This window comes from Chionomys nivalis, chromosome 11 (assembly GCF_950005125.1).
Source record: "Chionomys nivalis chromosome 11, mChiNiv1.1, whole genome shotgun sequence".
NCBI lineage: Eukaryota > Metazoa > Chordata > Mammalia > Rodentia > Cricetidae > Chionomys > Chionomys nivalis.
Genome location: NC_080096.1, coordinates 25,387,124 through 25,402,309, shown reverse-complemented (window position 1 = coordinate 25,402,309; position 15,186 = coordinate 25,387,124). Strand labels below are relative to the sequence as shown.

The following is a 15,186-nucleotide window of genomic DNA, read 5'->3' as shown; positions in this document are numbered from 1 at the left end:
AAACAAGAAACAACAAATTTGAGAACAGCTTCGTCTACAGAACTAGTTCCAGGACAGCCAAGATGACACAGAGAAACCTTGTTGCAAAAAAACAGGGCTGGAGGGCTGGAAGGCTGGAGAGTTGGTTCAGAAGTTAAGAGCACTGGCTGCTCTTCCAGAGGTCCTGAGTTCAATTCCCAGCAACCACATGGTAGCTCACAACCATCTGTGATGGGATCTGATGCCCTCTTCTGGCATGCAGGCATACATACAGTTGGAACAATCATACACATAAAATAAATAAATATTTAAAAAAATAAGGTTGGAGAGATGACTCAGTAGTTAAGAACATTTAAGAGCTCTTCCAGAGGTCCTGAGCTCAATTCCCAGCAACTACCTGGTGGCTCACAGCCATCTGTAATGGGATCACATTCCTTCTTCTGATGTGCATGAAGGCAGAGCACCCATATACACAGAGTATATGAATAAATAGATAAAAGAAAAGGAAAAAAGAAACAACCACCAAACAAAAAAATAAACACATGCTGGGTGGTGGTAGTGCACACCTTTAATCCCAGCACTCGGGAGGCAGAGGCAGGCGGATTTCTGTGAGTTCGAGGCCAGCCTGGTCTACAAGAGCTAGTTCCGGGATGGGCACCAAAGCTATAGAGAAACCTTGTCTCAAAAAACAACAAGCCGGGCGGTGGTGGCGCACGCCTTTAATCCCAGCACTTGGGAGGCAGAGGCAGGCGGATCTCTGTGAGTTCGAGACCAGCCTGGTCTACAAGAGCTAGTGCCAGGACAGGCTCCAAAACCACAGAGAAACCTGTCTCGAAAAACAAAAAACAAAAAACAACAACAACAACAACAACAACAACAAAAACCTACATAAAAAGACCAATAAGACAAAAAAAAAATGCCCCAAACAAAGCAAAATGAAATGAAGTCCATTAAAAATGCCATTGAGTTTGTTTTGCTGGGTGTGCCCTTAGTGTGGTTGATATACCTAGGGGACTCCGCTGGAGGAAACTGGTTGTCCCTTTGCCAGGAGTATCAATTGCAGATGGCTTCTTGGTTAAGGGTGGGTCCCAGCGTCAACTTCCCTCTTTCAGTGCCTGGACCCCATCTGGCTTGAACCTGTGCAGGTTTGTCTATACTGACACAATCTCTGTGAGTTTGCACATGCATCTGTCCTGTTTTAGCTGTAGTAATGTTTCTTTTATGATTGGTGTATAAAATTATGTTTGGTGTATAAATGTTTAGAACCTCAGTATCCTCTTGGATTTTTTCCTTTAATGATTATGCTATATTCTTCCCTAGGTCTTCTGTTTAGATTCTATCATTTGTTTTTTGTTTTGTTTTTGTGGTCTCATATTAAAACAACTCTACCTGCTGGCATCTTAGGATACCTTCTTATGTCCTTTTACCCTGCCATGGTAACTATACTCGATGGCAAGGTGTGTTTTCTTAGATGCAGCAGAAAGATGAATCCTGTTTTCTAACCCAGTCGTATGGTCTGTGTTATGATCGCAGTATTGGGGTTTTCAGTGAGCAGTGTTTATTGGGTGTTGTTAGTCTGTAGTTACAGTGTGGTTGTCATCCCCTTAATGTACTGTTCTGGGAGTGCGTCTTCCTGTGTCTTCTTGAGTGCGGTTAACCTCTTCAGATTGGAGTTTTTCTTCTAATGCCCTTGTAGAGATGAACTAGTAAATAGAAATTGCTTAAGTTTGGTTTTATTTTGAAATGTTTTCTTTATTTATTGATTTTAATCAATGGCTCTGCTGGGTATAGCAGTCCAAGCTGGCATCTCAGAGTTAGTAGCACATCTGTCCAGGCCCTTCGTCGAGAAGTTGGGTGTTGTTCTAATGGCCTACGTTTATGTAGGAGTTGGTCTTCTTTTCTTTGCAAGCTTTTAATTTTCTGTCTTTGTTCGTACATTTAGTGTTTTCATTATTACGCATTATTGGGAATTTCTTTTCTGGTCTAATCTATTGGTGTTCCATATTCTTCTTGTACCTTGATAGATTGGGGAAATTTTCTTGTACGATTTTTAAAAAATATTTTCTGTGGAGACTGGAGAGATGACTCCAAGGTTAATAGCACTGGCTACTCTTCCAGAAGTCCTGAGTTCAATTCCCAGAACCCACATAGTGGCTCACAACCATCTATAATGAGATCTGATGCCTTCTTCTGGCATGTAGGCATACATGCAGATATATGTGTGTGTGTGTGTGTGTGTGTGTGTGTGTGTGTGTATATATATATATATATATATATATATCTTTAAGAAATGTTTTCTGGGGGCTGGAGAGATGGCTCAGTGGTTAAGAGCATTGCCTGCTCTTCCAAAGGTCCTGAGTTCAATTCCCAGCAACCATATGGTGGCTCACAACCATCCGTAATGAGATCTGGTGCCCTCTTCTGGCCTGCAGGCATACACGCAGACAGGATATTGTATACGTAATAAATATTTAAAAAAAAAAAAGAAAAAAAAAAGAAAAAAAAAAAAGAAATGTTTTCTGTACATTTGACCTGGGTTTCTTTTCCTTCCTCTTTTCCTATTATTTATAGACTCGTTCTTTCATAGTGTCCCAGATTTCCTGAACATTTTGTCTCTGGATTTTGGTTTTTCTTTTTTAGAGTTAACTTTTTGTTGTTGTTGTTTTATTTTTTGAATGAGCTGTCCATTTCTTCTGCCTTGTCCTTAAGACATGATTTCTCTCTTCCATGTTTTGTAATCCGTTGATGAGGCTTACCTCTGAGGTTTTTTTTTTAATTTATTTATGCATTATTTATTTATTTATTTATTTTTGTTTTTTCTAGGCAGGGTTTCTCTGTGTATCTTTAGGTGTCCTGGAACTCACTTTGTAGCCAGGCTGGCCTCAAACTCAGAGATCTGCCTGCTTCTGCCTCCTGAGTGCTGGGATTAAAGGCCTGTGTCATTACCTCCAGGTACCGCCTGGCACCTCTGAGGTTTTTGTTTGACATCTTCAGTTCTTCATTTCCAGTTTTATTTCATTTTGGGTTTTGTTTACTTTTTAGTGATACTATTTCTACATCCATGTGTTGAACCGTTTTCATTATTTCATTCACTTGTATTTCCACAGTCTTCATTAAGGCATTCATTCCACTTTAAGGTTCTTGAATATATTTAGACTTGCAATTTTGAAGTCTTGTCCTTTGCTTCAGCTAAATTCTCAAGGCCTATTGCAATTACTGGCTTCTGAAGAGGCTTGTTGTCTTGGTTATTCATATTTGTGTGTTTGTATTGGGATGTAAGTATCTGGAGTCATGGTTAAGGTGTTTCTTGGTATCTTGTCGTTGTTAGAATGGCGCTTCATTCTTTGGTTGCTGTTGCCCTCTCAGGATCCTAGGCAAGCATGGTGGCTGTGGGGGTCCCTGATAAAGGGGCTTCTGTGAGTCGGTAGGTGGCACAAAGGAATGGAGATGTGCTAGGAAGGAAGGCAGAGAGAGTCCTCAAGAAAGAGCTGATGGAGCTGGGTCCTCAGGGAGTGGAGGTGGAGTGGGAGGAGATGCTCCCAAAGTCAGAGTAAGACAAGAATGAAAGGGCTCAACTGCTGTCTTCAGAGAGGCTCTCTCCTTTCCTCCTTGGGTGCTAGGTTCAAGGTGAAGGAATTTAGTCATCCTTGAGGAAGGAGGAGAGGAAAACACTTCCTTAGTAGTGGTTGCTCCACTTCTGCTCTTTTGTGGAAGTTATGCCCAACTCTGCGGTACTTTTTTTCTAACTTATATTTGCACACATATTTTTGAATTATTATCATATTGCAGATCAACATTACAAAGCACACATTTCTTTTCTTTTTTTTTTTTTTTTTTTTTGGTTTTTTCGAGACAGGGTTTCTCTGTGGTTTTGGAGCCTGTCCTGGAACTAGCTCTTGTAGACCAGGCTGGCCTCGAACTCACAGAGATCCACCTGCCTCTGCCTCCCGAGTGCTGGGATTAAAGGCGTGCGCCACCAACGCCCGGCCCAAAGCACACATTTATCTTAAATTCCCCTACTCTCCTCTGTCCAAGTTCTTTGGTTCTCTGAGATAGATGATTTCATTTTAAAAGATGGGGCCACTGAGGCAGGATCCCCTCTGCACTGTGGCAGCCCACACGGATGTCTGTAAGGTTGGAAGGTCTGGTTTTAAAGCAGTGCCCTGGACCGACAGTCAGCGTTCTGTCTACAGCCTCTATGTGCACACTCCCACCCGTGGGAGAACTTCTGTTTCTAGTGCACAACCCACCCCACGAGCACCTCTGGCCTAGGAATAGCATCCTGTTTTGAAGTCTGTTTTTAGCTTTTGATATATGAAATTGTCAGTTCCCAAGCTATTGTGAATATGTTTTCTGTGTGGGAAATTTTTTTTAATTACAGTTTGAAGAATTATCTCTTAGCATGAGTCCTAGCTGTTGCTGCTCCCCTGCCTCTTCCGATTTGATGTCTGTGTGTGCATATGTGAGAACAGCTAGAGATGACCACAGGCACACCACCATGCTAGTTTGGTGGAGGAACACTTACAAAGTAAAATTTGCTTCTCAGGTTTTGGAGGATTAGGCGTTGTGTTCAACATTTGAGCTCCTCAGGTAATAAGCGTGGCCATGCTTTGCTGAGCACTGTGGACTGTTCTCTCTCTCTCCTGTCACACCCACCTTTCCTGGTGCATCTGACCCCAGCTGAAGATTACTTTCCGGGGGGGGGGCAGATGGTCCCTCATAGATTATAGGATTCTACCCTCATGCTATGCAATAATACAGTCTAAGCTGTAAACGAGGACCATTTACTGCTTCATTTGATCTTAATTAATTTCAGTGGGGCCTGTTTTAAATGGGCCATGCCTTGCCATCTTCTGCAGGGTGTTATTTAGCTCAGCAGGAATGAAGTAGCTCTTTTAACTCACCAGGGTGTGGTGACCTCAGCTAGACTAGCATTGGTAGCACTCTGTAAAATGCTATTTTTGAACCATGTTATTTAGAAGTCATTGCTGTTCTTTGTTGGGAAAGAAGTTTTGTAAGAAAATGACCTTTGTTCCCAATTAGTTCATCTGTAGTGGTTGGTAGGGCATGTATCTTCAGTGAGAGAAACACCATGAACAACCTGATTTTTTTAAAAGGGAGGATTGGCTGGAGGGTGGGTGTGGGGCAGAATGAGCACTATTGAGAGAATGAAAGAGACCCTGTCTGTGGCTGAGTCAACAAGAGCCCTTTCAGGAAATGATTGGCTTCCCTACAGCTTTAGGGCAGCATGTTAAAGCCACAGTTTTATCAGGATTTAAAAAAGGTTTCTTATTGGCAGGCTGTAGAAGCGATTTGTTATTGGCAGCTTTTTGTGTGTAGGTGCATGTTTTCATGGTTTTCCTAACTGCCCTGCTATAGGAGAAACCTACACCTACAACTGGCAGCTGATTACTCATCCCAGAGACTACAGTGGGGAGATGGAAAGGAGACACTCCCAGGTCCTCCGACTGTCCAAGGTGAGTTTGCCTCCTTCCACCTGCAGGGCGAGGGGAGAGCCCCTGACTTTCTGAAACAGGGAATACAGAGTTTCTGGCCACACTGAAGCTGAGAACAATCTTTTAGTGGTGAATCCTTCAAAAGTCTCCATGGCGAACAGCCAGTGTTTGTTTAGTGTATGATTCTCAAATTTTCATTGCTGGTGAGAAGACTACAGCATGCTAGAGATGGCTGAAAATATACACTCAACAGCTCTGTGAGGTGACATAAGCACTTCAGAGTTCCAGAGATAAGCGAGGTTATTTGTGTCCACATGACTGAATCTTCAGAGTAGTTACGGGCAATAAGATGTTCATGTCCCTTGGCCCAGCAGCTCCTGCATTCAATGACAGTTCCCTGCATACTATGGCAGCCACTTGGGATTACCCAATGATTAATCATAATCTTTTTTTTTTTTTTTTTTTCCTGGAGACACAGTCTCTCTATGTAGATCAGACTGGTCTCAAACTCAGAGATCCATCTGCCTTTGCCTCTGAAGTGCTGGGATTAAAGGCGTGCGCCACCACATCCAGTCAAAATCATAATCTTATGTAGACAGAAGCTGCTCTTTCATTTTCCGGCCACCCAGACCCAAAATAATCGCACAGAAATTATATTGATTAAAACACTGCTTGGCCTATTAGCTTATGCATATTTCTAGCTGGCTCTTACATCTTAAATTAACCCATCTCTATTCATTTGTACATCACCATAAGGTTGTGGCCTACTGGCAAAGTTCCAGTGGACTCCAGTGGGCATTCTTCTCCCTTGGCCGCTAAATGGCATCTCTCTCATTCTGCCTCCTTTTTCCCAGCATTCAGTTTAGTTTTTCTGCCTAGTTTTATTTTGCCCTGCTGGTAAACCAAAGCAGCTTTATTCATTAACCAATGGTTCACAGCATACAGAGGGGAATCCCACATCAATCTTAATATTTAGAAATAATAGAGTTTAGGCAGCATAAGAAGCAAGTAATTACAGCAAAGGGTTTATGGGCCGTAATGGGCCACTGATGGTTATCAGGGGGTCACTGAAGTCCTGGGGCTTACTGTGGGTTTCTTAGAGTTAACCTACTTGGGTCATGAAGGGCCCTCTTTACTGGGTAAAGGGTGTATGGAAAGAGGAAATTCTAGCAACAGAAGCCCTGGGCTAGAAATCTCTCAGAGGCAGGACCTGTGGTGGAAGGAACGTCACATGTTCAGCCTGTGAAGAGCACCTGTCGGGGAAGGAGGAGGTCTGGTGATAGGACTTTGAGTGCCTTTGGCTCTTTAGTTTTCTTTGTGTGTGGCTGTCAGGCCCAGCATCAAGTGCCGTTACCTGCTGAGCCATCTTGGTGGCTTTACCTTGAGTATTTTCTGTAGAGCAGAGAGCCTGTGAGAGGTAGGTTCAGATTCTCAGTTTAGAAATCCGGCCTTCCACAGATTGGCGGAGATAAGACACAAAGGGGGAAGATGAATAAGGAGTCTATTGACACATTTGGGTAGGAAATGATATGATTCTGAGATTCTGAGTAAAAACACCAAAGTACAATTAAAACAAGAAGCCATCTATTGAGTTCAGACCATATAGCAGAGATGTTGCTAATTCTTTTATTTGATTATTTTTATTGTCATAAAACTTCAAGATATCAGGTATTAAGATCTGTTTTACAAATGAAAAAATAAAAAAAAATATTTAAAAAGGGAATGGTTTGGCCAGATTTCACAAAGCCATTAAATGGTGGGTTGTTTCTAGAACGTTCCATCCCAAAGCCCACACTCTGATTCCTAACTGCTGTGATGAGTGGATGAAGAACAAGGCAGAGGGGGTGTGGGTGGGGATTATCAGATGAGTTTGAGATACTGGATCGGGATACTGGGGGAAAGAAGTCCGGGCTGAGTCTAGCTTTTAGACTTGGAATAGAGGAAATGAGGACAGAAAAACCAAATTTGAAGGAGATTTACAGATAGGTGATTGAGTCATTTGGAGTATATGACTGAGGTGCATATGGGACATTTGGGTGGAGTGGATCCATTGGCAGCTGGAAGAAAGGACTAGAGACCAGGAGATGAGTCTGGATCGAGAGATAAATTTGCAGATCTGCTTAAAATCAAAGGTGTAGTCACAGCTCAGGGCAGCCAGTGGGAGAGTGTAGGGTGAGGCAGAGGACATGCGGGGAGCAAGGTGGAAGCCAGGGACAAAAGTATTTTGAGGAGAGATTGGCTGAATGGTATTCACCCAAAAAAGAAGAAAATAAGGAAAAATCTTTATTTTCTTCTATGATGTTCATTTTAATCATAACAAAAACTTGGAAACCGCTCAAGTATCTAACAATGTGGAATTCTTGTGTGAATTATCATACATATATTCCTGCAGTGTTTTATAGTCACTAGAATTAATGAATGTTAAAGAGACTATATCTTAATTAGGGACATTACTTATGCTAACTGAACAAAATTAAAAACAATAAAAAGTTTTTTGGTTTTTTTTTTTGATTTTTCGAGATAGGGTTTCTCCGTAGCTTTTGGTTCCTGTCCTGGAACTACCTCTTGTAGACCAGGCTGGCCTCGAACTCACAGAGATCCGCCTACCTCTGCCTCCCGAGTGCTGGGATTAAAGGCGTGCGCCACCACCGCCCGGCTAATAAAAAGTTTGATACCTTGATTTTTAGCTAGGTCCCAATACCTCTGAAATTTGGCCTGGGATAATACAGGTAATGTTTGGCTATGAAGAAATGAGTTGAAGCCAAGCATGGTGGTGATCACCTTTAATTCCATCACTCGGGAGGCAGAGGTAGGGGGTATCTCTGTGAGTTCAAGACTAGCCTGGTCTACAGAGCAAGTTTCAAGATAGCCAGGGCTGCAAAGAGAACACCCTGACTCAAAAAAACAAAAACCAAACAAACAAACAAACAAACAAACAAAAAAACAAAAGAAAGGAAAAGAAAAAAGATAAAAAATGAAATGAGCTTGAATAAGACTATTTTTTTTTAATGTGGTCAAGGATTAGAGGGCTTGCTGGATAGTGGGATAATGGTGGTCTCACTGTGCTTCCTCTCTGGTGGTATGTATACACTGGGTGGAAATCGGAAGGGAAAATCAGATATTTAAGCATGATTTGATTTTTTTATTTGTTTTTTTTTTTTTTTTTTTGGGGGGGGGGTTGATTTGTTTTTTCTGAGACAGGGTTTCTCAGTGTAATAGCCCTGACTGTCCTGGAACTCACTTTGTAGACCAGACCAGCCTTGATCTCAGAGATTTGTCTGTCTCTGTCTCCCAAGTGATGGGATTAAAGGTGTATGCCACCAGTGCCCTGTTTTTTTTTAATTAAATTAGCTTTTGTATATATGGGTGATTTTCCTGCATGCATATCTCTCTACCATTTGTATGCCTGTTGCCCAAGGAGACCAGAAGAAGGTGTCAGATCCCCTGGGACTTTAGTTAACAGATGATTGTGAGATGCCATGGGGGTGTTGGGAATTGAACCCAGGTCTTCTGGAAGAACAGCCAGTACTCTTAACCACTGAGCCCTTTCTCCAGTTACCCATTTGTTGTTTTTATTTTTAATAAGATGTTTTTCTTAGAAGTCTTGATTTTTTTAATTTCATAAGTGGGATGGTTGGGTCTTCAGTGTTCCTCTGAGAAAAAAATTGGAGTATAGAGAGATTGAAACATTTCTTTTGTTCCAAATACAGCCAGTAATAAGAGTCACATTAAAAGATGTGTTTCTTATTAATTTGACCCATCTTTAATCCCTTTAGCTACTTTACTTTTTCCACTTTGAGAACAGGACCCAAAAAGAGTGCAGGATTCAGGCCAAGAAAGCTCAAGTGCTCTGTTGTCTAAAACAAAGCTTCTGCTCCTTGCAGTCATCTAAAGGGTCTTGTCTTCCTTTGTCAGCTGACTCCAGGCCTGTACGAATTCAAGGTGATTGTGGAAGGTCAGAATGCCCACGGAGAAGGCTACGTGAACGTGACAGTGAAGCCAGGTATGCGTCCATCTCAGGGCTCCCTCTGCAGGACTCCTAAGAGGGAGATTTGGCCTCAGGCTTTGAGATTCCTATTCATTGGGGTGGGGGTGGGGTCATCATATTCTATTTATTGGGCAATTCCTAGTCCAGTGTAGTAATTGTAGCAAAGTGTACTGGACATGGGAATGGCCCAAGCAATGACTTTCTGCCAGACTCCAAGTGACCAGGCCCTAGAGATGACCCAGTGTGTAATTAAGAAACGAAGGGAGGCCGGGCGGTGGTGGCGCACGCCTTTAATCCCAGCACTTGGGAGGCAGAGGCAGGCGGATCTCTGTGAGTTCGAGCCCAGCCTGGTCTACAAGAGCTAGTTCCAGAACAGGCTCCAAAACCACAGAGAAACCCTGTCTCAAAAAACCAAAAAAAGCCGGGCGGTGGTGGTGCACGCCTTTAATCCCAGCACTCGGGAGGCAGAGGCAGGCGGATCTCTGTGAGTTCGAGACCAGCCTGGTCTACAAGAGCTAGTTCCAGGACAGGCTCCAAAGCCACAGAGAAACCCTGTCTCGAAAAACCAAAAAAAAAAAAAAAAAAAAAAAAAAGAAGAAGGAAACGAAGGGAACTTGAAGCCCTGGAGAAGCCAAGTGACCAACCAGGTGACCTCTTTTAAACACTACCAGTTTTCTCCCATTGGAAACTCAGTCCTGAATCCATACTGCCATTCTCTTAAAATGAGCCATGTTGGTAGACTGCAGAACAACAGTAAGGATTCGTAGTTTGCATTTGGACAGACATTTGCAGGGAGCTGGAGAGGCATAGGTCAGTGCCACCTTCTTCTATTGGCAACAGAGATTATTCCTTGGGCTCTGAACCCAAAGTAGACTTTTCACCAGACATTGAATGTGTGACCCGCAGACTAGATCTGTAGCTCATGGTGAGTCATGTAGCTTGACTAGCATGAGTGGAGCTGTGTGCTAATCCAGAAGTAGCGATTGGTAGCCATGTACTTTCCGAAGCTTGACACACTGAAAGAGTGCACAGGGCCATGGAGTGATGCATGTTTCAGTCTAGCTCTCAGGTTTGTGAGTTGAAGGTCAGTCAAGACTACACGGCCAACAGGCTCCGTGTTGGCATGGTCTTGGGAACAGTCAGGCTTGGAACAGGCCTGAGCAGGTGTCTCCCATTAGAATGGCAGCCTGGTCTTGATAATTTCCTGTCTGGTACTACTTCATTCATCAGCCTTCCATTGAAAAGGATTTGTAATCAACATAGATAGGCTCCACCCTCCTACAGTTTTAAATTTTTCTCTCCCATTTCTTTTTGGCTCACTCTCTTGCAGAACCCCGTAAGAATCGGCCTCCTGTTGCTATTGTGTCCCCCCAGTTCCAGGAGATCTCGTTGCCAACCACTTCAACCATTATCGATGGCAGCCGTGAGTATTTGTCTAAGTGTTATAGAATGGAAGTCACTGTGAACTCTAGGGCCAGTTGTGTCCATATTCTGCTTAGGTCAGTCTTTTTAAGCATGTTACAGGAAGGTCAACCATCCCAAGCAACTGACTGGGAAGTTATCAGTCAGGCCAGTTAAAATCTGTTTGAAGTAACATTTCTACTCAGAGAAAATAGGATTGTACATACAGTTAGAATTACCTTAGTTGAAGGCCGGGCGGTGGTGGCGCACACCTTTAATCCCAGCACTTGGGAGGCAGAGGCAGGCGGATCTCTGTGAGTTCGAGACCAGCCTGGTCTACAGAGCTAGTTCCAGGACAGGCTCCAAAACCACAGAGAAACCCTGTCTCGAAAAACCAAAAAAAAAAAAAAAAAAAAAAAAAAAGAATTACCTTAGTTGAAACTGACTGGTTTACATATTTGCTTAGATGCTGTTTCCTTTCTTGGTTGTTGGAATCAAGTTCTTGGCTATATCAATAGCCAAAAGGGCTGCCCTAGGAGTGTGCTCAGCAGACATCACTGCCTCTCCTGGAGAGGCTCACTGTGCGCCTGGCCCGGGTCTATGTTCCTTTTTTGTTTTGTTTTAATGATTTTTGAAGATTTATTGTTGTTATTTTAATTATGTGTAGGGGTATGTATGTGCATGTACCCAAGGTATCCCAGAGGCCAGAGACAGTCTGCTCCCTGGATGGAGTTGAGTTGCAGATGGTTGTGATCTACCTGGTATGGATTCTGGTCCTCTGGCAGAGCAGCATGTGCTCTGGAGCCATCATCTTTATTCACTGTGACTGTGGACCGAGGTTTCTGGACCTGTGGATGTGGCTCAGTGGTGCAGGGTTTATATAGCATGCACAGGAGCTGGACTGGGAAAACAGAAGAAAAACCAAGCCCCAACCCAAAGTGCTCAGATAGTTTCAGTCCTGTGCTTTGATCTGCTCCATCCCCATCACTCTGCCTGTGTTGGCACACGGACACACTTTTTGACCAGGGCAGCCCCTGCTCTAGCAGAGCACACTTAAAAAGGGCTCAGCATTAGATGTCGATGGCTCTGTTAAGAGGAAGGGCCCAGAAAGAAGCGGGTGTCAGAGGAAGGGTAGAAGGGTTCCAACACCACTTGTTGCTTCATAGTTTGGAAGGTCAAAGTTGAATACTATGCAAAGACAGCATGAGGAGAGTGTACCCCAGTCCTCCAGACAGCAGTGACTGCAGTTGTTGTCTGTGTCTTTGCAGAGGGCTTTTCTGCATATCTGGAAACTGCACATGCGGTGGCATCTTTGCTCTGACCCACACGGCCACATGTCACATACACTGTCATTTGTGATGGAGCTCGGCTCCGTGTGGAGGATTTGTCTGATCAGTGCATGAAATGCTTATCCCACTTTCAAAGATGACTTCTGCTGAGTATGGAGAGTCAGTGTGCTTGTTTACAGTATCTGTTGGTGACCGTTTAGGTTACTTGAATTCATTTCTGTGATGAGCAGTGCTACCACAAATAATATTGTCAACATGATGTTTAACATACATGAAAGTATATCTGTAAGGTAAATTTCTAGAATTATTACACTAATTAGTAGTAAAGATACATGTTACCATGTAGAGCAATAAACTGTTTTAGTTCAGCTAATATGAGGGCCCTTTTCTACATACATTTACCATGCTGTGAAACAAAAAAAATTTATTGCGTTTTCCTGCTGTATGTGCTAGGGGAGGGTGGTGGAAATAAGAGGACAGCTTGTGACCAGTTCTCTCCTTCCGGAACACGGGGCCTGGGGACTGAACTCAGTCTTTACTGCTGAGCCATCTCGATGGTCTGAAACTTTTGTTTTTTAAATCAGTGTGATAGGTTAAAAACTAGTATATGAAAGAGTATTTTTAATTTTCATTTCTTTTAAGTGAGGGTTCAGTATTATTTTCATGCATTTAAGAATTGTTTTTCCTTTTTCACACAATAGCATTTTAATGAGATTTCCTATGTTAGAGTCCTTGGGAAATGACACAGGAACACTCCTAAGGGACCAACTGACCCAGTATTCCCAGGGAAAAACTGCTTTGGAGAGAGAATCTAATTTTACGTTTTTCTAGCTTGAGTTCCCTATGTGGCTGCTTGGTTTGTGTAGATTGGGTAAGTACTGAGGCCCAACATTATTGTCTCCTAACTGATGTTCTTTGTGGTCCAGAGAGCACCGATGACGATAAAATTGTCCAGTACCACTGGGAGGAGCTCAAGGGGCCTCTGAGAGAAGTGAAGATCTCTGAAGACACAGCCATACTAAAACTAAGTAAGCTCATCCCCGGGAACTACACTTTCAGGTAAATCAGGATTCAGTTCACGTCAACCTTGTAGGAGCGACTCTGAAAATGTCTGTTCACTCTGGGGTTGGTGGAGGGTTCAGCCGCGTGGTGACTGGTCACGGTGATGGTGACTTCTTGTGTGTTTGTTGAGGCAGGGTTTCTCTGTGTATTGCTACCTGGGGGGCCAGCCTCCAGGCAGCTCTGGGCTCGAAAGGAATCCACAGTATTGGCATAAGCTAAGACTTTTCTTTCTGAGGGGGTTAGGGGAAAAAGACACTCATACGTTTTTTTGATGGTTTCTTTCTTTAATTTTCTGTACTCATGTCTTTACTCTTGAAGTTTCCCGTCTAGTTCTCTCATTTTTGATGTTTTCCTTCTAGCCCGTGTTAACTCCTTCTCTCTCCTTCCCCTTACAACTTCTACACCCCAACACAGTCCTCCAGACAATACAGCAGAAGTCACAACGGGCTACGTCCATTTCTCAGTGAATGATTGTAGGGAAAAGATTAAAAGCAGAGTCGTCCAGACAGCTCACATGCACTATGCCTAAGTAACTTGTCATAGAGCAAGGAAGGAGCATTTTTTTTTCTTGGTCAGCTCTTTCATTGACACGCTGAAAACTGTGGTAGCTCACTTTCTTATCTTTAGAGGTAGTCTTACCAGGAATTTTAAAGGAGTCATAAACCTAAACTAATGAGGAGTCTAAGAGATTAAGAAAACTGTACCTATAACCTATACTTCTGAGTGTAGTTAGGACTGATGGCCATTTTGTCCTTTTGCCCTGCATTCTCCCAGGCAGGGGAAGGCAATTTAAACTAACCCACAGCTATATAAACATTTTGAATTAACACCCTGTAATCAGGAGTAAATTTCAGTTTTCTCAGGACCCAGGGGTGCCCAGATACACCCGAAATGTCATAAATCCTCTAATTCGGACTCAAGTCAACATTCCTGAGATACCGTAAATCTCTTAGCTTCTGCACTCCCAAGACACTGTGATACCATAGCGCTTTTAATCTCAAAGTGTACTTTCTGCCCTGTGTGTAACTCTTGACCACAAAAAGAAAATTGTAGCACTTCTCAGAGCTAGAGTGAAATTATTTTCTGTAGCCCTGACTAGATAGAATTCCTGGCTAGTCAGGTGTTTCCGTTTCTAGACCTCATCTGTACAATTCTACTCCCTGTCATCTGTACAATTCCAGGACCCCACACTTTTATACATAAAATACAATCAAGTGGCTGAACTTTGAGCCTCAGGGTATATACCAATATCAGAAAACTGAGGTCAGGAATCTGTGCAGAATTAGCCATTGCCCTAGGTTATCAACCAGACCTAGCATGGAAAGTGTGAGAAGCAATGGGGCTGCTTTGCACTTTCAACCCTGGCCAACAAATTAGACAGCTCAGAGCTTAGCTATGTATCCTTGTAAACTTTAGATTGTTTTTCTGAGGATGTTTATTTTAAAAACCATTAGCAAGGCATCTGGTCTAAGCTAAACTTATATTGAAGGTTTGTTTTAGCTAATGGTGCACACTGAAATCTGCAACTGCATCAGTATCAAGAAAATTAGATCCAACCTGGCTCATTGACTGAGATGCTTTCCTTAATTATTAACCTGAACTCTGATCTAAAGAAGTTCCTTAAGTGGAACTCACAGGCCCTGGCTGTGAAACATATCCTTGTATTTATTTTTATTCATCAAAACTCTGTAAAGCTGTCATCATTATTATCATCAATTAGACAGTACAGTTTAGGGAGGGCCATCTTCTCGACAATCCACAGGTAAAAATTGCCCAGTAGATTGGGATGTGTCCATGAGATAAAGGCACTACATTATGGGCAGCGGAGGGTCTCCCTACATCCGCTTGCACTATACCAGATGCCAGAGAGAAGTTGCAGGAGCAAATATGTAAAGGCACAACAGAAGCAAAAGACATTCTGGGGTCTATAGTTTCATAGCCTTTCTTAAAATGCGATTCATGCAATCAGTTTCCTCCTGCTGGGCTGACACCTTGAACTTCAGTTGCCATC

At 42.9% G+C, this 15,186-nt stretch overlaps 1 protein-coding gene across 2 annotated transcripts in view; it reads left to right on the top strand.

The window, feature by feature from the left end:
• Kiaa0319l (KIAA0319 like) overlaps positions 1-15,186 on the top strand; it is a 104,183-nt gene that overhangs the window by 66,028 nt on the left and 22,969 nt on the right. For both annotated transcript variants that reach the window (XM_057783472.1, XM_057783471.1), the window contains exons 6-9: positions 5,359-5,456; positions 9,351-9,438; positions 10,754-10,846; positions 13,040-13,172. In XM_057783472.1, coding sequence (XP_057639455.1) covers positions 5,359-5,456; positions 9,351-9,438; positions 10,754-10,846; positions 13,040-13,172 — 412 coding nt within the window. The remainder of the gene's footprint in view (positions 1-5,358; positions 5,457-9,350; positions 9,439-10,753; positions 10,847-13,039; positions 13,173-15,186) is intronic.